Source organism: Onychostoma macrolepis, chromosome 06, assembly GCF_012432095.1.
Source record: "Onychostoma macrolepis isolate SWU-2019 chromosome 06, ASM1243209v1, whole genome shotgun sequence".
Lineage (NCBI taxonomy): Eukaryota > Metazoa > Chordata > Actinopteri > Cypriniformes > Cyprinidae > Onychostoma > Onychostoma macrolepis.
Window position 1 is genome coordinate 7,847,781 of NC_081160.1, and position 21,314 is coordinate 7,869,094.

General features: G+C 38.1%; 2 protein-coding genes across 3 annotated transcripts in view; one reads left to right on the forward strand and one right to left on the reverse strand.

The window, feature by feature from the left end:
- The window catches only part of kcnh7 (potassium channel, voltage gated eag related subfamily H, member 7), a 70,847-nt gene extending 51,734 nt beyond the window's left edge, over nucleotides 1–19,113 (forward strand). The window contains exons 8-17 of one of the 2 annotated variants that reach the window (XM_058778190.1): nucleotides 5,039–5,464; nucleotides 6,780–7,179; nucleotides 7,438–7,638; nucleotides 8,718–8,972; nucleotides 12,728–12,933; nucleotides 14,066–14,171; nucleotides 14,581–14,784; nucleotides 16,034–16,178; nucleotides 16,377–16,524; nucleotides 16,684–19,113. In XM_058778190.1, the coding sequence (XP_058634173.1) occupies nucleotides 5,039–5,464; nucleotides 6,780–7,179; nucleotides 7,438–7,638; nucleotides 8,718–8,972; nucleotides 12,728–12,933; nucleotides 14,066–14,171; nucleotides 14,581–14,784; nucleotides 16,034–16,178; nucleotides 16,377–16,524; nucleotides 16,684–16,755 (2,163 nt within the window). In that variant the 3' untranslated portion in view covers nucleotides 16,756–19,113. The remainder of the gene's footprint in view (nucleotides 1–5,038; nucleotides 5,465–6,779; nucleotides 7,180–7,437; nucleotides 7,639–8,717; nucleotides 8,973–12,727; nucleotides 12,934–14,065; nucleotides 14,172–14,580; nucleotides 14,785–16,033; nucleotides 16,179–16,376; nucleotides 16,525–16,683) is intronic. The other variant, XM_058778191.1, reaches the window with a different exon arrangement.
- A 298-nt stretch (nucleotides 19,114–19,411) lies between these two features.
- dnah9l (dynein, axonemal, heavy polypeptide 9 like) overlaps nucleotides 19,412–21,314 on the reverse strand; it is a 38,626-nt gene continuing 36,723 nt past the window's right edge. Inside the window, exons 77-78 of the mRNA XM_058778834.1 lie at nucleotides 20,483–20,623; nucleotides 19,412–20,367 (exon numbers count right to left, since the gene is read on the reverse strand). Of these exons, the coding sequence (XP_058634817.1) occupies nucleotides 20,120–20,367; nucleotides 20,483–20,623 (389 nt within the window). The 3' untranslated portion in view covers nucleotides 19,412–20,119. The remainder of the gene's footprint in view (nucleotides 20,368–20,482; nucleotides 20,624–21,314) is intronic.

The window sequence follows — 21,314 nt, forward strand, 5'->3', positions numbered from 1 at the left end:
AAGTGACATGCAGACATGCTCACAAATACAGATACGGTAATTAGGAGAACACATGCTTTACAGCCAGCTCCAATTATTCTACTAATTATGATGGCCTCATTCAATACAGCACATTTGTGACCTGCTGCATCATTTTGAGATATCGTGACGCAATTTGAGTTTTATGCACTGGATGAAAAAGTCACTTTCTAATGATACAATTTAATTATGTTTCTACTCGAAACTGTTGTTGAGAAACAATAATGTCCATGTATGTGATTAAAATTATTTAAACTTTTTTTTTGAGGAAATAGATTCTAAAGATTAAAAACTATTTTCAAACATTTCAGACAAATTTAGGATTTTATTTAAACATACATGAAATAATTCACACAATAACAGATTAAATAAAAAATATAATGTTTGTTTTTGGGGTCAGTACAATTTTTTTTGAAAGATATCAGTACTGCACTTTTGTTTAGCAAGGATGCATTTAGTTTATCAAAAGACAGAGACAGACTTTAAAATTGTTACAAAAACAACCTCACTCTTCCACTTCGCTTTTTGTCAGATCTCTATACCCTATCTAATTGAAGGCAAAAATAAATCTTAAAAAAAATGCTATTCCAAATAATTGCTTTTCTTTTGAACTTTCTATTCATCAGAGCATCATGAAAAATGGTATTCAACTGCGCTAAACAGTTTTCAACTGTGATGATAATAAGAAATGTTTCTTTGTTGGCACCGATAGCCTCGTGGGCAACGCGCCGACATGTAGCATCATTGCGCTTCGGTTGTCCCAAGTATAACTATACTGTTCTATCGAAATAAAGGCATAAAAAGCCAAAAATAAAAATGTTTCTTTAGTAGCAAATCTTCATGTTAGATTTCTAAAGGATCATATCACACTGAAGACTGGAGTAATGATGCTGAAAATGCAGCCTTGCCATCACAGGAATAAATAATGTTTTAAAATACCTTAAAACAGTTAGCAAATAAATAAAATAAATGCAGCATACAGAGCATAAGAGGCTTTTTTCAGATACATTTAAAAAGTTTGCATAAATGAAACATTTCCTCATTCTAACTCTCTGCAGTCCTTCTCATGGTTTTCATCAAATGACATTGACTATGAAAAGTATAACATATGACCTCTTAGTGGCTGCAGCCCATGGGCCTCCCAGCAGATACCTACATTATTCAGCCCGTTTGTGTAGTTGTGTATGTGTATGTGAGAAGTGAGAGACATCCTCCATGACACACAAATACACACACTGGCTAGCTGAAGGCTTGGCAATTACTGTCACTGAAAGCAAGAGGAGATTGTCTCTCATCCTCTCTGTATCAGTGGAGGAATGGAGAGGAGGGCTGTATGAGAATTGCCTCTGTGACATTGAGACCATCCTAGTGTGTCCCACAAGCATGCTGTCGTACATTGCTATACAGATCAAAACAGCTGTTGACTCATTTGTAATAATAGCCATCCAGGGTGTTTCTGTATGCTGTTATATCGTGTGGTACAGTGTATATATTATGTTGTGTATTCGTTTTCTCACTGAACACCCAGACCATTCAGGTTCTGTCCATTTAGTCTTTCTGTATGTCATTCTTTCTCTGGCTGGATGGTGTGCTGTGGTCCGTGATTAACTCATGGCTGCCTCGACCTTGACCCGTCACCATGTGGCCTTCTCTCGCTTTTCACATTACCATCTGAGAGCTGGATCATGAAATTTGCGTCATAAGCATGATGTATTTCTCCCTCTCTTCAGTTTTCCAAAATATCTATAAAGTAGATTCACATTGTGATGCTCTATTAAAATGAAGGAGCTCAATAAGTACTAAATAGACATACTCTAATATTTACATTGCAAAGCATCCTGGCCAGTTAGAACAGATTATTTCTAGGAAAAAAGCTACAAACATCTTCGTGATATGCATCACAACCGTGATTGTTAACAACAGTGTGAACTATACTGGTACAGAACAGTTTGCTAATTTACATCTTTAAGTCTTAAAGGTACAGTAGCAAAAACAGTGTGTTCAATTCTAAGGGTCAGAGAGGGTTGAAAATGGTCATGTAAAACTAAATTCAAAATTAAGATGCAAATCAACGATGTCGGTAATCAAATATGCAAATTTGTAAACATTGTCCTTTTGCTTAAATCAGTTATTCCCAAACATTTTTTTTTTTATATCAATTGAACCTCTTTGACCTGATATATTTACTTGAAGTATCCCCTGAGAATTATGTATATAAAATTTAGGGCTGTCAAGCTATTATCTAATTAATTACATGATGTGTCGATCAATTAATCAAATTATTCAAAAATTAATCACAAAACAATTTTAAGAAAATTACTCCCAAAAGATCATATAAAGTCATTATTGTGCAAAATGAGAAAAGCATTGAATAGACATGACAAACGGTAGCTTTAGAATAAATATTTTGATAAGTAATGATAATAAATGGGCATTAAAGGTTTTTTTTGTTTTTGTTTTGTTTTTAAAGAATATTGAGAGATGACATGATTTAAAAAAAAAAAAATGAAATGGTGCTCTCAATATGAAACTAAAACTGGCAGTTGGTAGCCACAAGTTATGACTTCAGTCATTTATTCAATTGATTCATTCTAATGGCTCATTCAGTCTTTATAAATGGGTCACTGAATCATTGGCTCACTTGATTTGTTAAAAACCTTGGAATGCATTAATAAGTTTAACGTTATTTTTTTTAAACATACTCATCAGTATTTGCATAAGCTGCATATAGTTTAGCTCGTGTAAAAGTATGCCATATCGATTTTGATAACACTTCAGTTCAGAGACCTATTCTCACTATTAACTAGTTGCTTATTAGCATGCATATTACTAGCACATTGGCTGTTTATTAGTACTCATAAAGCACATATTAATGTCTTATTCTCCATGACCATATTTTAGATCCCTTAATCCTACCCCATAGCTTAACTTAACAACTCCCTTACTAAATATTAATAAGCAGCAAATCAGGAGTTCATTGAGGCAGAAGTCATAGTTAACAGTTAGTTAATAGTGAGAATTGGCCCCAAAACTAAACAGACAAATGGTTGCTGATAATCTAGTTTCTACTTTTAATATTTATGAGATTATTAAAGGGTTAGTTCACCCCAAAATGAAAATTTGCCTGTGTTTTACTCGCCCTCAAAGCATCCCAGGTGTATATGACTTATCCAATCGGAGTTATATTAAAAATTGTCCTAGCCCCTCCAAGCGTTACAATGGGGGTAAGTGGGTGCTTTTTGTCAACAGTCCAGAAGACGTGAAATAAAGCATGCGCATCCGTAATAAAACATGCCTCACACGGCTCCGGGGGGTGAATAAAGGCCTGACTGTCGTACGCGGAAGCCATTCTGGCGGATGACGTAGGATGGCGGCATTGCGTGATTAGTGACAAACACAGAGAGAGAACAAAACAAAACGGTGATGAAGTAGAAGCACAAAACAAGGATTTGTAAAGAAAAATGACGGAGGATTTTGATAAGCCAAGAGGAGACTGGTTTTCCTTTGCTAAAGTAAGGAAACTGTCTTTCCCGTAAACAAACTTGCGAGACTAGCGTATCTCAGAGGCGTACGCGTGACACATACGTCCGATTTTATCCGCTGGAACGGCTTGCACGCATGACAGTCCGCAGAACTGAGAAAAAAAGTGTTTATTAAGTTTAAAATATGGATATTTTTCTTACAAAAACGCATGGATTCACTACAGGAGGCCTTTATGCACCCCCCAGAGCCGTGTGAGGCACTTTGTATTACAGATGTGCATGCTTTATTTCACGTCTTCTGGACTGTTGACAAAAAGCACCCGCTTACCCCATTGAAAGGCTTGGAGGGGCCAGGACAATTTTTAATATTACTCCGATTGGATTTGTCTGAAAGAAGAAAGTTATATACACCTAGGATGCTTTGAGGGTGAGTAAAACACAGGCTAATTTTCAGTTTTGGGTGAACTAACCCTTTAACATCATGAATATCTGAATCACGTTCTACACTGAATGCAAGTTAATAATGTGTACATGTTATTTCCAGTCTCTGTTTTTGCAGCTTGTGATATCTGTTAATAGTTGCAAAATATAAAAGTATCACTGTTGTCTTAGTAACCGCATCTCCATGCATAGGCGCCGATCCTGTGGGTGCTCAGGGGCTCAAACACCCACGGAAAAACACTAAATAGTCTCCATTCATTTTAACCAATAAGAAATGGATTGCAGCTTGTACGACTTTATTGTCATTTTCATAGTTAATTTGAGGCCGTTTCTAGCATTATTTTAATGGCAAATGTCAAGAGTGCATTATTTTAATAATATGAGAGGGTGCCAGCATAAATCTCTAGGCTTGCAGTGGGCTTGCTCTCCCATATAGAGATCATGGCTCTGCTCTCTCTCAGATATTACATGTACACATGAATAAGTGCTTATTGTAAACTGGTATTTATTAAATCATTTTATTTAGTGAAGCGCAGCCCTCATAGAAAGAATGTTTGTATTATTTGGTTACTAAATAATGTATTTGCAGTCTGTGCGTTTCACTTCGCAATTTTGTGTAGTCAATTTATCAAACGCACCATCCAACGGAGTATACTCTAGAGCAGGGGTTCCGAACTCAGGTCCTGGAGAGCCGTAGCCCTGCAGAGTTCAGCTCCAACCATAATTAAAACTCACCAGGATGTAGCTTTCTAGTAACCCTTCAGACCTTGATTAGCTTGTTCAGGTGTGTTTGATTAGGGTTGAAGCAAAACTCTGCAGGGCTGCGGCTCTCCAGGACCGATGTTCGCCTCCCCTGCTCTAGAGCTAAAACTAAAACCCAGTATAATTAATTACTGAGTAATGAGAATGAAATACTTGAAAATATTAAATTCGGTGCATATGTGTATGATAACTTATCAGAGTTATTATTTATTTGTGGAAACAGCGGTGAAAATGTGTTTTATATAAAACTGGAAATTGAGCATCCAACGGGGGGTGGGGGGGTTGCGCACCCACCGGCAGAAACAGAAACCGGCACCTATGTCTCCATGCTTCAGGTGTTGTCGCTAGGCGCTGACGTGCTTCCAGAGTATAAACTTCAGACCCCACGCATCAACAAGTTCACCATCCTACACTACAGCCCCTTCAAGGCAGTCTGGGATTGGCTGATTCTGCTGCTAGTCATCTACACGGCTGTTTTCACGCCCTACAGCGCGGCCTTCCTGCTCAATGACGTAGAGGAGCAGAAGAGACGAGAGTGTGGTTATTCCTGCAGCCCGCTCAATGTGGTGGACCTCATTGTGGACATCATGTTTATTGTAGACATTCTTATAAATTTCCGGACTACGTACGTTAATGCCAACGAAGAGGTGGTTAGTCATCCAGCTAAGATAGCAGTGCATTACTTCAAGGGATGGTTCTTCATAGACATGGTGGCAGCCATACCATTTGACCTGCTCATATTTGAGGGAGGATCAGAAGAGGTGAGCGGTGCATATGTATGTGTGGTTTGATTTGCTTTAGTTCTGTAATTTACAATGAAAGATTTTTTATGCTATTTTTACTGTCGCTCATACTTTGAGTTAGTAATTTGAACAAATACAAAAAACTACAGTAGTCAACATTTGAAGTGGATCAAAAAAGTTAATCAAAGTTGTCCTAAGACAAGAAAGCATTTTGGTTTTAGGAAAACTTGGATGAAAGTTTTTGATCCACTTCAAATGTTGACTAGTATACTTCAAACTACATGGATCATCATAGCAAACACCCTGAAAACCTGGCAACCAACACCCTCATGGGTACATTTTCACCCAAATGCAAAAATCTGGGGATTCATATAAAATTCAGTTTAAAAGATTAATTCATTTCCAGAATAAAAATGTCCTGATAATTTACTCACCCCCATGTCATGTCATATGTTCTTGTCTTTCTTTCTTCAGTCAAAAAGGTTTTGAGTAAAACATTCCAGGATTTTTCTCCATATAGTGGACTTCAACAGGGATCACCGGGTTGAAGTTCCAAATTGCAGTTTCAAAGCAGCTTCAAAGGGCTCTACACGATCCCATCTGAGGAATAAGGGTCTTATCTAGCAAAACGATTGGCCATTTTCTAAAAAAAATAAAAATACTTTTTAGCCACAAATGCTCGTCTTGCACTAGCTCTGCGATGTGCGTCCATGACTTTGCCTATGTTGTCACGTTGGAAACATAGGAAACTACATCTGATTTTCTCCTCCAACTTCAAAATTGTCAGACATCTTTGTTTTACTTTTTTATTATTTTTTTTATAAAGGCCTTTGAATTAGTCTTTGCATGTTCACTTTGTAAACACTGGGTTGGTACTTCCGCCTACGTCACGCATGACCTTTTCAATGTGACTAAGTAATGCACGAAGTCAAGCTAGTGCAAGACGTGCATTTGTGGTTAAAAAGTATATAAATGTTGTTGTTTTTTTGTTTGTTTTGTTTGGAAAATTACCTATCGTTTCGCTAGATAAGACCCTTGTTTCCTCAGCTGGGATCATGTTGAGCCCTTTGAAGCTGTGTTGAAACTGCAATTTGGTCCCCGTTGAAGTCCATTATATGGAGAAATGGAATGTTTTCCTCAAAAACCTTAATTTCCTTTCGACTAAAGAAAGTGAGTAAATTATCAGGAAATTTTTATTCTGGAAGTGAACTAATCCTTTAATGCTTAAATATGGATTTATGTATGACTGGCTGTTTAGGCTTTAGTGCAATAGTGTAATTTTTATCTAAATGTTATGTTAACATGAATGTATGCGCTTCACCTTCTTGATTAGACCACAACTCTGATTGGCCTGCTAAAGACCGCCAGACTGCTCCGATTGGTCCGTGTGGCACGGAAGCTGGATCGTTACTCGGAGTATGGGGCGGCTGTCCTAATGCTCCTCATGTGTATCTTTGCACTGATTGCTCATTGGTTGGCTTGCATATGGTATGCGATCGGCAATGTGGAGAAGCACTATCTGGATCACACAATTGGCTGGTTGGACAATCTAGCTATATCTATCGGCAAGCAGTATAACGGCACAGACCTCTCCTCAGGCCCATCAATCAAGGACAAGTATGTGACAGCACTGTATTTCACATTCAGCAGTCTGACCAGCGTGGGCTTTGGAAACGTGTCACCAAATACCAACTCAGAGAAGATCTTCTCCATCTGCGTCATGCTCATTGGCTGTGGGTATCAATAAAGTATAATTGCACTTGTGCCATCAAAATCACCAGTGTAGCAAACAGGAATGCTTTTTAAGACAGCTTAATCTTATATCTTATATTATTAAGTATATTGAGCATATTAACATGATATTTTAAAGGAATTAAATTTACTTCAAATAATTGAAAATTTGTTACAAATTTGTAAATATTTTTATTTTTTTTATTTTTTTAAATATATATATCTTAAATCCTGACCATTGCCTTCTGTTTGTGTTTTAGCTCTGATGTATGCTAGTATCTTTGGGAATGTGTCTGCTATAATTCAGCGACTGTACTCAGGAACAGCTCGGTACCATCTGCAGATGCTTCGGGTCAAAGAATTCATTCGCTTCCACCAGATCCCTAACCCGCTGAGACAAAGACTGGAGGAGTACTTCCAACACGCATGGACATACACAAATGGCATCGACATGAACATGGTAAGAGTCAGGTTTTTTTCCCCTTGACATGAATTTCTGTCATCGGATAAATAAATGCATTTATCAGTCAGTGTGTGCAGTATGTGCCAGTGTGTTAGCTATCTAGTGTTTCAAACATATGTATCTCAGTCACAGAGTATTAATGTCAAATGTGTTCATGTGTCTACGCAGTGATCTGATATGCATTGTCTCTTTCTTATACGCACTCAACCGGACTGACTTCAACACCCTGGTGAGCAGGAGGTATAGATTAATGTTTGCTTTTGACCAAAAAAGCTGCAGTTGTTTTGTTTTTAATGTTTTCCATAATGTCTGTATATTTTTATTGAAGCATGCAGTTGATTTTTAAACTGTGCATGTCTAACCGCGAGCAGTGTTGGGTTAAATAGGTACCGTTTTATAAGGTAAGCATAGTCTAAATGTTCTAGCCAATTAAAGCAATTAAAGTTTGGTACATTTGAAGACTTATGTTAAATCAAAAACTCTATTTACAAAGCTAATGGCATGTGTACTGTGACTCATCCTGCACACAGACATTTGCCCAGTTCCATTTCAGTTATTTTCCTTCAATTAAATCAGTTTCACTTTGATGGACCTAGGTCGTATTGACATTTCCCATTTTATTAGGCATTAGATTTAGTTAGTCAGTCAGATAGATAGTTATTCCACATTGTTTTTTCATGTCAGTCTTTTTTCTTTGGCAGACATCCCAAATGCAGTTTTAAACAAGAAACATCGTGTTTTTAGACTTATTTTTTTTGGTGAACCAAAAAAATTGGGGGAAAACATAAGTGGCAGTTGCATTCTCCTCTGCTTGATGTGCTGTATATCATTATATGAAGCAAAAGCAAATCAAATGCAAATACAATGCAATGCAGCAGAAACAAAGGATCCCAGACGTATTCATACTGTGCTTCATCTTTTATGTATTTGTAGTTGAGGGAGACAGGGCTATATTAGCATTGTATAATCTGAGCTCTAACGCAAAGCTCTTAAAACCTGCAATCATTCTGCCCTCCTCCTTCTCTTCTCCATGGGGAACACTCTTTCTCTCTTTTTCTTTCTCTTTTCCCTCTCTGCAGGTACTGAAGGGCTTTCCAGAGTGCCTGCAGGCTGATATCTGTCTTCATCTGAATCAAACTTTGCTCGAGAGCTGCAAGGCTTTCAGCGGAGCAACCAAAGGATGCCTACGGGCACTGGCGATGCGCTTTAAGACCACTCATGCCCCACCGGGTGACACGCTGGTGCATTGCGGGGACGTTCTCACGGCCCTCTACTTTGTGGCCAGGGGATCCATCGAGATCCTCCGAGACGACATAGTGGTGGCCATCCTGGGTGAGCAATGTACAATTAAACAAACTTTCACTGTAAGCCTGTAATAAGCCTACCAAAACTTTGTTGCAATGAAATCTCGCTAGGTATGGTTACATGCACTAATTTTCGGCAATCTGAATAAATCCAATTTGATTTCAGATTCTGAAGGGTTTTATGATCCCTAAACGTTACAGTGCGGTTCACAGTTTTTATAATTGATTATTATATTTCCTGATAATCTTCAGTCATCTCCACTGACCAATTTGTATAACGAGATGCAAATAAACACGCTCACATTGTACACAAGTACACATCACACATTACATTCAATTTAGGAAAACAGGCAAATTCAAGTGTTTAAATGCTTAATTCACGAGTTCACACTTACATATAATTAGCTGGAGTATAGTAATGCGTATTTGGCGTGCTGTCCGGGGAAGGGCTTGGTAAACTTAGCTACTGTGATTAAAATCTATATTTGATATAGAGTTTGGTTACTGAGCCAAATCTTTAACCACTAGGCTTTTCCACCATACAATAAAAGTCCTTGGTGCATATTATTCTAAAAAAAATCATAATCTTTCATCAAAATGTATTACCTTCTCCAAAATAACTTTATTTTCCCTCATAACCAAGGCCACACAAGAAGGGGAAAGTATCATCGTCTACCATATATTACCATCCAATCTAATCCAAAAAATATAAAATTAAGACCTGTCTACATTATTTCAAGCTGAACATTTTACCGTATGAAATTGTGAAGTGTTTTACAAATGCTGTTGGCTTTACATCTAAAAGGCTGGGCATCTAAATGGGAAGTGATGGAACAAACAAAAGGACTGAAGGACAAATGTAGTTTATATGTGTATATATATCCTATAATAAGTACAGTATCAATGTCCAAATAGCAGATTACTGGAATGCTGTGGAAAATGGGTTGTCTTACAATATGGCTCTTGCACACTCATCTAAATTTAATATAAACATCTCAGAGGCTCAGAGGTAATAAGAGACTTAATGAAAGGAGTGCTGTCCTTCATTCAAGGATAAATCTCCTGTGATGAGCTCATCATGTTTTTTTATAGATAGAGAGAGACTGAAATAGAGGAAAGCTGAAGGAAAGTGAGAGAACGAGGGAGAGAAGGGTTGTAATTAAATAAGAAGATGTGGGAATGAGAGTGACGGCAGTGTGGTGCATGTTTCCCTTGTTCATTAGATTTGCGAAGTGTCACTTAGTGTGACGGAGAGCCCCGAGTGACAGCGCTAGTTTCATTATTTACAGGCACATTTATTAAACTCGCGCGCACACACAAGCTCGAGAGTCTCCAGCCACATGCATGAGCAGGTGGAGCAGGGTAAGCCGAATTTAAATGGTCCATCTCCCTTCCTACGCAACCTGGCTTTAACAGAATAAGGCCAGGGGAAGAAAAAGAGACACACTTACCCACTCATGCAACTCAGCAGAAACTTGCTGTATGAAATTGCTGAGAGAAGCTACCTCCTGCTTCATATGTATTCTTAGGTCTCAGTTGAAAAATCACTACCTCAGCAAGAATTTATTGTCTTACGAAAGTGTTGCAGATGGACACTTCATCACCGTACACTAATTCTGGCTCTGGCCCGGACTCTGTTACTCTAATATCATACTCACCTCGAATAATTTATATATAATATACAGCACTATTGGCTTTAGTCATGACCCTGAGCCGTATTTAGATCCGGTGGCAGGTGGCCACTGCCCAGGTGGCTGTCGTTTGTTTGTCGGGTCTGACCTTTGATATGTATCACCGCAGAAATGTGCTGTCAGGCCTTGACTTTTCTCTTGGCACATGTCCTCACGAAACTTGCAGGGGCTTTCAGAAATAGCACATCCTCAGTGTTTATCAAGATATATTTTTCCCAAATTGTGAGCTTGCAATCAATGGGGGGGGGGGAGTAATTGCGACTTTATTTTTGCAATTTCAGAGTTTATATCTTAAAATTTTGATTTTTTTTTTTTTTTTTTTTCTTTCTTAGAATTTATATTGTAATTCTGATGATTGTTCTCGGAATTCTGAGTTAGCATCTCGAAATTCAGATTGTTTCTCAGAATAGTGAGTTTATATCTTGCAATTCTGACTTTTTTTTTTTAGATTGGCGAGTTTTCATCTCACCGTTCAGACTTTTTTTTTTCTCAGAATGGTGGGCTTTTATCATGCAATTATCACTTTTTTTTTAGATTGGTGAGTTTACATCAGAGTCCTGCACGCGGGCGGGTACCCGCGGGTACTGCAAAAATTGACGTAACGGGTGGAATAATATTGACGTGTCGGGTGCGGTGCGGTGCGGTGCGGGTGCGGGTCGGACTGGTGACAGGCACGGGCGGGTTGCGGGTACAATTATAACCAAGACTATTTCGACTTAATCCAGTACACGCTGATAGGCAGCTCCTTTCAAATTGTCCCGTGCTTGTGTTCGTGCGCTCGGTCTGAAGACTGGGATTTGCAAACACTGAGCACTGTAGCCAATCGACAGCTGTATTGACATTGATTGACAGCTGTAAGTCTAGTGATTACATTAAAGGGAGCGCTCTTTGCTCGCTTTTCTGTAGTTAATCGATTCACAGTTTGAATAAAAGCTTTAGTCCGCAATAGTTTTATATTGTTTACACGTTGAATGGTGCTTTCTCTCTCTCTGTTAACTTGTTGGGCTGCGTGTGTTAAATGTTATTATTAAATTTATTATTATTTATTATTAAAATATTAACGCATTAACTCAGAATGACTTGTTAATTGCTTGTTACATTAAAAATAAAATAAAGGTGTTTTGTCTGCCTTATGTAGATTTAATGCGGGTGCGGTTCGGGTCGCGGTTTTTATGTCAAACGGGTCGGGTCGGGTTCGGAATTAAATTAGTGTTGCTGTCGGATAACGGGTCGGGTATTCGGTTAACTACTGCGGGTGCGGGTTTATCAAACAGGACCCGTGCAGGACTCTGGTTTACATCTCATAATTGTGACTTTTTTTCTCTGAATGATGAGTTTATATCAAGCAATTCTGACTTTTATCTAAATTTTGAGTTAACATCTCATGACCGAAAGGGTCTGTTTCATGAAACATTGTACATTCCATTTTGTGTTTATATTAATGCACAAAATCTCATATTACATTTAAAAATGACTCTTATGAGCTGATTCGTCTAATGAATTAAACAAAAGACTCACAAAATCATTATCAGTTTGGGTTAACCCACTCCAATTTACAAAGACAACTATAAATAAGCTATTTGAATGTTGATTCCTCCAAAGAAGTGTTTGTTTGACCAATGGCAGACTGGAGTTTTGGAAGCATATTTGCCAACATCCAATACTTTTGGAAGTGACGTGCTTCAACTTTAAAGATATACATTCAACAAAATAATTTTAGTTAACTGTATTTAATTAAACAACAAGCAAATACCTTGCATAGCTTATTTTGTTGACAGCACTGACACACATAAGGTGTGATTACATTTACTGCAGTCCAGCAACATCATCAGGAATCCAAACAATTAGGAATTTCACATGAGGGATTTTGCAATGGCTTTAAGAAATCTGCTTGGTTTGAAAGTGATTTCTGTGTTTGCTGTGCTTCATACATCACTACTATAATTGACTTTTTTTGCCTGTAAAATTTCACTTGCATACTAATACTGTAAGGGAACTTACTTTCTCCCGTCTATTTGTCCATTTTCTTCCTTCATTGCTTTATCTTCTCTTCCCTCTCTTCTCTTCTGATCACTGTACGCCCACCTCTCAGGTAAGAATGATATTTTTGGAGAGATGATTCATCTGTACGCCAAACCAGGGAAAGCCAACGCAGATGTTCGAGCGCTGAGCTACTGCGACCTCCACACCATCTACAGAGAGGATCTTCTGGAGGTTCTGGACATGTATCCTGAATTCTCAGACTACTTCCTGTCCAATCTGGAGCTCACGTTTAACCTGCGTGATGAGAACACCAAGGTAAAGCAGCAAGCTATAATTGCTTAGTGTCTTGAAATAAAAAGATGAAATGTTCCATGCTAACATTGACTACATAAAGTTTATTCTCCAGTCCTACACAACCCTTTATGAAAACTAAGCAAAACATCTTCAGAAATCATGGCATTAACTATTAACACATTAATACAAAACTGAATGACTTTATTAATATTAGAAGGACAATTTACTGTAGATTTGGGCATATAGGGTAGACAAACACATACACCGAGGTGCAAGTGAAGACATGGAAGATGAGGAGATGATGGTGTAGTAGAGTAACGTTATAGAAATAATGCCTTATAAAATATACAGCGGGCTGTGCAATGAAATGTATAAATATATTGTGCAATGATTGCAGTAGATAAAAATAGATTATGAAGGAAACAGCTGATAAAAGCAACTCATGTTTAATTTGAACAATATTCAAGTAATATACAGTAACTTGCATCATCTGATGAATGTTGTTGTGAATTATGGCAGTAGTTTTCACATTAAGTCTTAAAGGAACGGGTACGAACGGGAATCTTGACTTTTTCGTGACAAAGAGATTGAAATTTATGTTGTTATGTTGTCCATTGATTTATTGGATGTCAAGATTTTCAGCGAATGACTTAGTTCACCCAAAAATGAAAGTTTTGTCATCATTTACTCATCATTTACTTAATCATGTCATTCCAAACCTGTATAAGTTTCTTTCTTTTGTTGAACACAAAAGAAGGTATTTTGAAGAACCAAACAGTTGTTGGTCCCCATTCATTTCCATAGTAGGGAAAGAAATACTATGGAAGTCAATGGGGAACGTCAACTATTTGATTACCAGCATTCTTCAAAATATCTTCTTTTATATTCAACACAAGAAAATTATGACAATTTTCATTTTTGGGTGAACTTTTCTTTATGTTTTGGTCTGTTCCTATGGGCATGAATTATTTTGATGATGCTCTTCTGTCATTTTGAAGTCGTTATATATAAAGAATGGTCTGTAAATTCTTCAGAAAGTCAGCTTTTATTTTCTTCCACAGAAGAAAGCCAATCAGTTTTTTCCTTTCTAATGTTGCCACAGTAAATAAAGTTAGTACTTTTGCCTAATGCGATGATGTCTTGTGTGTGGCAGGGAGCCACAGCTGCTCAGACGAACCTTTACACGGCTGTGAGTGACTCAGACACAGAAGACCCTGACGTCAGGACCAAACCCTGCTTTAAGAGGAACCGCTCCGCAGGTCAGGAGCTTCTCCCGTTCTGCTCGCATCTGTCTTCCTCTCCTCTTCTCCACTGTTCTCTCCTTTTTTGGTCCCTCCTTTGTTTCCCTTCCCCCGTCACCTCCCCTCCTCTTTCCACCCGTCTCTTTTCTCTCCCGCTGGGTTTCAAGCTGTTGCCATGGTGATTGTTGGCCACAGACAGATGTTTGTTATTGTGTGGTTGCAACGTGCCAGATTTTACCTGAACGGTCAAGAGCCGTTTTATCCCCCATCCCTGTGTAACCTGCTGTTTGGATTATTCCTCCTGGCCAAATCTGTTACTCTCTTGCTGACACATTCCTCTCTATCTTTTTCTTTGTTCAAGGTGCAATCTGGAGAGTGACCGTGAGAACTGTGTGTGTAATTCTGCAAGGACTTTGTGTTCCCTCAGGTTCTCCGAGCAGACCGAGCGGGACAGACAGGGAAAGGGGAAGAGATCGAGAGGTTCGCACGTTGCCAGGAGAGGAGGAGGAGGAGGAAGAAGAGGGTGAGGAAGAAACGGCAAGGCCTTTGAATCAATCCATTCCTGTCAACCTGAACACCATCCCTGACACATACTCTAAAGATTGTGTTGAAAACAATCTGTTTCACAAAGGTATAACATACTCATTCTCAAGGGTGCCCTACAGTAACACTTTACTTGAAACGGATCAAGATTTTATGCTTTAAATACAAATTGTAATTCATTGTTCATTTTACAATACATTACTTAATAGTGATCTCTTTTTTTTTTCCATTTTGTGGAGTGAAACAGATTATTGGAAAAGTAAAAAATATAGGGCAGGGACTTGGTTATTCATGATTTGCTGATTGGATGGAGGCAGATCTGATTGCAAGCTTGTAGCCAATTGTAAGGGGCGGGATTGAAGCAGATGAAATGATTGGACCAGAGAGTATGCAATTTCAGTGGAAGATCAAGTTATGACATTTTAATTAAATTAAAAAAAAATAGATTTCATGTCGACATTTTTTTTTATTAAATTATATTTTATATTATAACTGTACTAAAATGAAGAGACTATTTCTCGGAAAGTTACTTGGTTTGAAAGTGACTTCTATGTGAGCTGTGTTTCATACATCTCTCCACTATTGACAATAAACAGTGGACCACGATATTCCACTAATGTCCACCTTAAGATGTATTTGATGGCATTATTAATATTGGTAACCCTTTCTGTGGAGCCTACATATAAAATATAGGCCTTGTAGAAAGTATTGCAAAAAATTGCAGTATCAGATGGAGTATATAAAGTGAATTTATAAATAACTAGAGGAAAACAATGAGTCACAAATGTGCTGCAATTTTTTGCGACTCTGTACTGTAAAGAAGAGGTTTTGATTGTGTGAACAATAACTGCTGATATAATTACACAGCCAGGGAGCTTCTCTTGCTTCTCGTTTCTTCTTCCTTTTTCCTTCTCTCATCTCTAAATATTACAAGACAACACTAGAGCGTATGATAAGATTGAGCTTGATGTAATATCTCGTTGAGGCAAACACACAACATTTTTGTCTTGGGCTTCTGGGTATTGCAGCTGTTATATTAGGGGACACTGGTGCAGTGTTGAGAGAATTAATGACGTGTGTATGTGTATATGTGTGTGTGTGTGTGTGTGTGTGTGTGTGTGTGTGTGTGTGTGTGTCTGTGTGTGCGAGATATATCTCATTTGTCTTGTTATGGTGCCATATGTTTTGTTATAGTGTGTTTGCATATATAAATGTGTGTGTGCAGTACAATCGACAACATACAAACCTAATTCATCTTACATATGTTTATGAATCATTGGGTTTGTATGTTTGTGTGTGTGTCTGATTAATTGCACTGGGACTTTGTGTTTCTCTAGATGTGTGTGTTGAAGAATGGCCTTGTGGGAATGCAGATGACTCAGCGAAATCTCAGGACAGAGAAGGAGACGACGACTGTGAAAGTGACATCACATTTGGCGAAATGGAGCAAAGACTGGATCTATTGCAGGAACACCTAAACAGGTGAGAGAGAGAGAGAAAGTGAAAGAAAGTAGGTCACATGAAAGAGTAAATTAAGAGAATATGAGTTAAAACATCAACTTTAACATACAGAACATTTTGTGCTGTTGATCAAATGGTACCTGTCGCCATCTGCTGGTCAGAGACTGTTGCATCTGTGCGTCATTATACGTGTGTGTGTGTGTGTGTGTGTGTGTGTAGGCTGGAAGAGCAGATGACATCAGACATCCAGGCTATTTTACAGTTGCTCCAGAGGCAGAGCACTCTGGGACCTCCGGCGTACAGCACTGTGGCCGTCAGTCCAGACTACCACAAACCCGTGCAGCCCGTCACTGCCATGCAGACGCAGGTAATCTAAAGACACAGCACAGCATATGTCCACTGTGCTGTGCAACATATCATTTGATTAAAAATTGTTGCCAGATTGGAACCGATTTTGGGTGACTTTGCAATAGTACATTCAAATGGCAGAAATAGCAGTATGTTTAATCTGTTTTCATCTTTGCAGAGTCCTGATCTAGAGAACGCCTGCAAAGCCAAAGACTCCAACGCCTGCAGTTACCACGGAGATGACCTCTGACGTCAGCACGCGACTCCATTGGTGACAGAGCCAGAGTGAGAGGCGGGTCTCCACAGGCCCTCCTCTGATCCTGGCCGTCCAAGGGAGTAACATAAGGTCAAAGGTTACAGTTTTCATGGTCGCGAAACAGAATCCAATAACAACAGAACTCCCAGGGGGAAGTACAGTAAGAGCAGTGTTTAATCATGAGGTTTGAGTTGTAATATTCAGAATTTTTGAATCAAAATGCCTCATAGAGGAGTCGCACTTCTGTATGCTTTCATGTAACTATGCATAGACAGAACAAAATCTACAGTAAGCTCAACCTCCTCCCTTCAAAACAACTGCAGCTACAGCTAGACTCAGGGTAGAGAAAACGAAACCGGAGAGTCGTATGCAAAGAACTGAAAACGACCTTCTATGTCCCTCATAGTTAGGAGTCAAACAAAAGCTGGTGAACAGATGCATTAATGCAGTATCAGTCTAAAGGTTGTTCATTTTGTAAATATATAAATGAAACGGCAGTCAGGAAGTAACATACTAGACCATGTTAATGAAAGATGCATGCTGGGGAAAAATGCAGTGTTTGTTTATTTTTTGCATGTTTCTTAAAAAAACACTTGCATTGGTAATCAAGTGACATGAGCTTGGTTTTTTTTTTGTCCTTATATCACTTATTTGAGATTTATGTATTTACTTAACTATAAATTTCCTGGTATTCAGGAAGAATCTTTTACTTGAATTGAACTCTGCAAAGCAAAGCCTCATCATCAAACTGTCATCATCTCAGAATATCACATTATTCTGCCCATATCAGATTTCCACAGGACAGTTACATTCAGAAACACGCTGTCCCTTCAGAGCCAACTAAGCATTGTAACAGCATTGTCAGTATTGCAATATCATGTCTCAGTATTGAATTTGACAAAACTTTGAAGGTCTAAGAACGTGTCAGCATTTTTTGGTCCTCATGGTGGGTAATTTAAACCATAGATGAATGTTTGACCACTCCACCAACACCTGGGGGCTTTTAACACTTAAGGGGTCATTTTTAACCCTGGTTAGATATCATTTGCATATTTATGAGACAAATTTATGTTTTAATAACTTCTTGTCCATTTTCTGTGGAAATGTTGCCACATGGGTCCCCTCTGGTTGTCCGCTCATGTTGCAGTTTGAGCTGTATTACTCCGATGTTTGAAAGCCTTATGAATATTCAATGAGGTAAGCATTGAGACAGTTTATGATCGGCTGTCTGTTGCTGAACAGCTCGCCTTTGGATTCTATCACTTAAAGAGGTAGGCAATGTAGATGCCTGATTTCATTCAGTGCTGATACTGCTGCTTAACCCAGGGTTAAAACTGGCCCTGTGAAAAGCCCTTTTGTATTATATGTTGCTTTTTGTCCTCATTTCTTTATGCAATTTACAGGTTCATTTGAGAAGGTTCTTTCATTCTGAAGTTGTAGCAGTGTTTATCTGTAGAAATCTATTTGGAGAATGTGATCTGCAGGTTAAAGTTCTAGCTTTTGTAGCAGCAGTCATCCCTGGCCTTCCAGATCTACTATAGATCTACGTTAACAGAACCCATAAAATGCACACTTTTAGTCTTGCAGTATAACATGGCATTGAGTTCATGTGTAGGAGGACTGCATGTTTAACCAAAGTTAGTTAGTTGAATTAATCACTTAATCACATTTAATGAGATGCATTGAAACACACAGTCTTCCTAGTGTCAGCTAAAAAAAAAAAAAGAAAAAGAAAAAAAAAAAGCAGAAAAATGTATGCATGTCTTAATTTAGTAATTTACGCATAGGGCCACCAGATTTAGAGCTTCTTCGTGAACAAATGAATCTGATTGGTAGGCTGAAATCTGGAGGCGGAGCATCGTGACACATATCAGTGTATGCTCATCACACAGATATGTCGTTGGCTGTCCTGACTGGCTCGCTGTGATCACGGTATGTGTTGACCTAACATTTTCCTGTGAGACAGTCCAAGTTGTGTCTGGTGTTTCAGGAAGCTGGCAGGAGTGGGTTTGCCTTATGGGGGATTGTGGGACAAGGCCAGGACACGTGCCAGTGCGGGAAGAGAGCAAGAGAAAGATACGATACTATTGCGATCTTTTGCACAAACTCTTTGAAACATCTTGTACAGTGTCACTTTTTAAAACTAGTGCTGTTCGCAAAATTGTTTTTATGCATTTTTTTAAATGTTTGACACTGTATTTTATACAATGCAACACATAACAGCAGGTTAGAATGTTTTCTTCCTTGGATATATTGGTATGTATTATATTTATGCTGTATATTGTGAATATTACAAGAGTTAACGCACAACTGTGTAAATTAATAAAGGACAGAATGCTTAATTTACAATGTTGCACAAATTTTATTTATGGAAAAACGGGGTTTCTGTAGGTTTGATGAAGATAAATTTAAGACTTTTTTTGAGACTAAGCAAAGAAATTTAAGGATTAGATTGAAGGGAATACAATGTAAATCTCAGTTGCAGACAATGAGTAGAATATGGAGGGGAAAAAAAATATATAAATAATTTTACTGTACCTTCTGCAAAAAATGATGTTCTTCTGCAGTATTTTTGTCTTGTTTTCCAGTGCAAAAATCTAAAGATTCATTTTCTTAAGAAGCAAAATGACATTAAATAAGTCGACAAATGTGTCAGTGAGCTCAGAAAAATCTACTAGGGGAAAACAAGTTTTATACCCCACTCACAGATATTTGTTCTTGATTTAAGCTTATTTAATTTAGTTTTTTACATTTGTAGTAAATGTAATGTTTTGATGTTTAGATATTGTATTAGAAAACTAAAATACTGAGGAAGATAATCATTTTTTGCAATGCATGCAAGAGTTAATTCCATGACTTTAAGATTTACTGTAGACCTGTAGAAAACCTGAAAAAGCACACTTATATATATATATATATATATTTATATTTATAAGAACCTGTGGAAAAATAGACTTTTTATGCACCTCCATCTGCAAAAAATCCTATCGAATAGGTGAATATGGGGTAAAACTAAAACGTCCGAAACTGAGATAGGGTACAGTGGAGTCCAAAAGTATGAGGCCACTAGAATGTGCTTGAATGTCTAGAATGTCTTTTCTAATTTAACAATACAACTCATTTTTAAAAATCCTCAGTCGATTAGTGAGCAAAAAAAGCGCAGAATTTTAAACTAATTATTCAAACTTCTCAAAATCCTAAAACCTTTTATTTCCAAATTTACAATTTGGGCCCCACTTCATACCGAAAATATAATATACTAAATTTGCTATAGCTCAAATAAGGCTAAGAACTGTATTATATCAATGCATATTATAGAGTATGTCTTTACCAACAATTCTGAGTGTGTTTCTCTGCGTCACACACTAAGCAGCAGAGCGACCCCTGCCAGAACCCATTTTGCAGGCCTCTCTCTGGTCTTCAGGCTGAAGGTCCAGATATACGTGTTAGCACGTAGTTTGGTTTTATAGACAGGGCATTCATAGGTATTGCGTGTCTCCTGTCGGTCGTTTGGGATGGCTCGGACAGCTATAACAGGCATGCTGGGGGTTAGTTCCTTCAGGCGTGCTTCTGCGATTGTCCCACCTTGAATATCCCAGCGTGCACCTGCAGTCACAAGCACAGACTTTAGATTCAGATGCACCCAAACGGCTCAGATAATACAAGAAAGCATTCCGATTGGCTGACAGAAGTGCTTTGTGATTGGATAGATGATACAGACCCTCCATGTAAAGGCCATAGATGTAGGCTCCCTCTCTGGCTGGCTGATTAAACTCCTCTTTGAACTTCTTTGTCACATCCACTGTCAAATTCATCTTGTCCAGTGGCCATTCATTCTTGCGTGCCAAACTCTGCATCACCGCTACAAAGACAAAAAGTGTGTATGATGCACATATGTAAACAAAATATGTTACACTACCTATATATACACATACTAGTGCTGTCAAATAAAAATGTGTTTACATAGTGTGTATTAATTTTTATATATATATATATATATATATATATATATATATACAGTGAGGAAAATAAGTATTTGAACACCCTGCTATTTTGCAAGTTCTCCCACTTAGAAATCATGGTGGGGTCTGAAATTGTCATCGTAGGTGCATGTCCACTGTGAGAGACACAATCTAAAAAAAAATCCAGAAATCACAATGTATGATTTTTTAACTATTTATTTGTATGATACAGCTGCAAATAAGTATTTGAACACCTGTCTATCAGCTAGAATTCTGACCCTCAAAGACCTGTTAGTCTGCCTTTAAAATGTCCACCTCCACACCATTTATTATCCTAAATTAGATGCACCTGTTTGAGGTCGTTAGCTGCATAAAGACACCTGTCCACCCCATACAATCAGTAAGAATCCAACTACTAACATGGCCAAGACCAAAGAGCTGTCCAAAGACACTAGAGACAAAATTGTACACCTCCACAAGGCTGGAAAGGGCTACGGGAAATTGCCAAGCAGCTTGGTGAAAAAGGTCCACTGTTGGAGCAATCATTAGAAAATGGAAGAAGCTAAACATGACTGTCAATCTCCCTCGGAC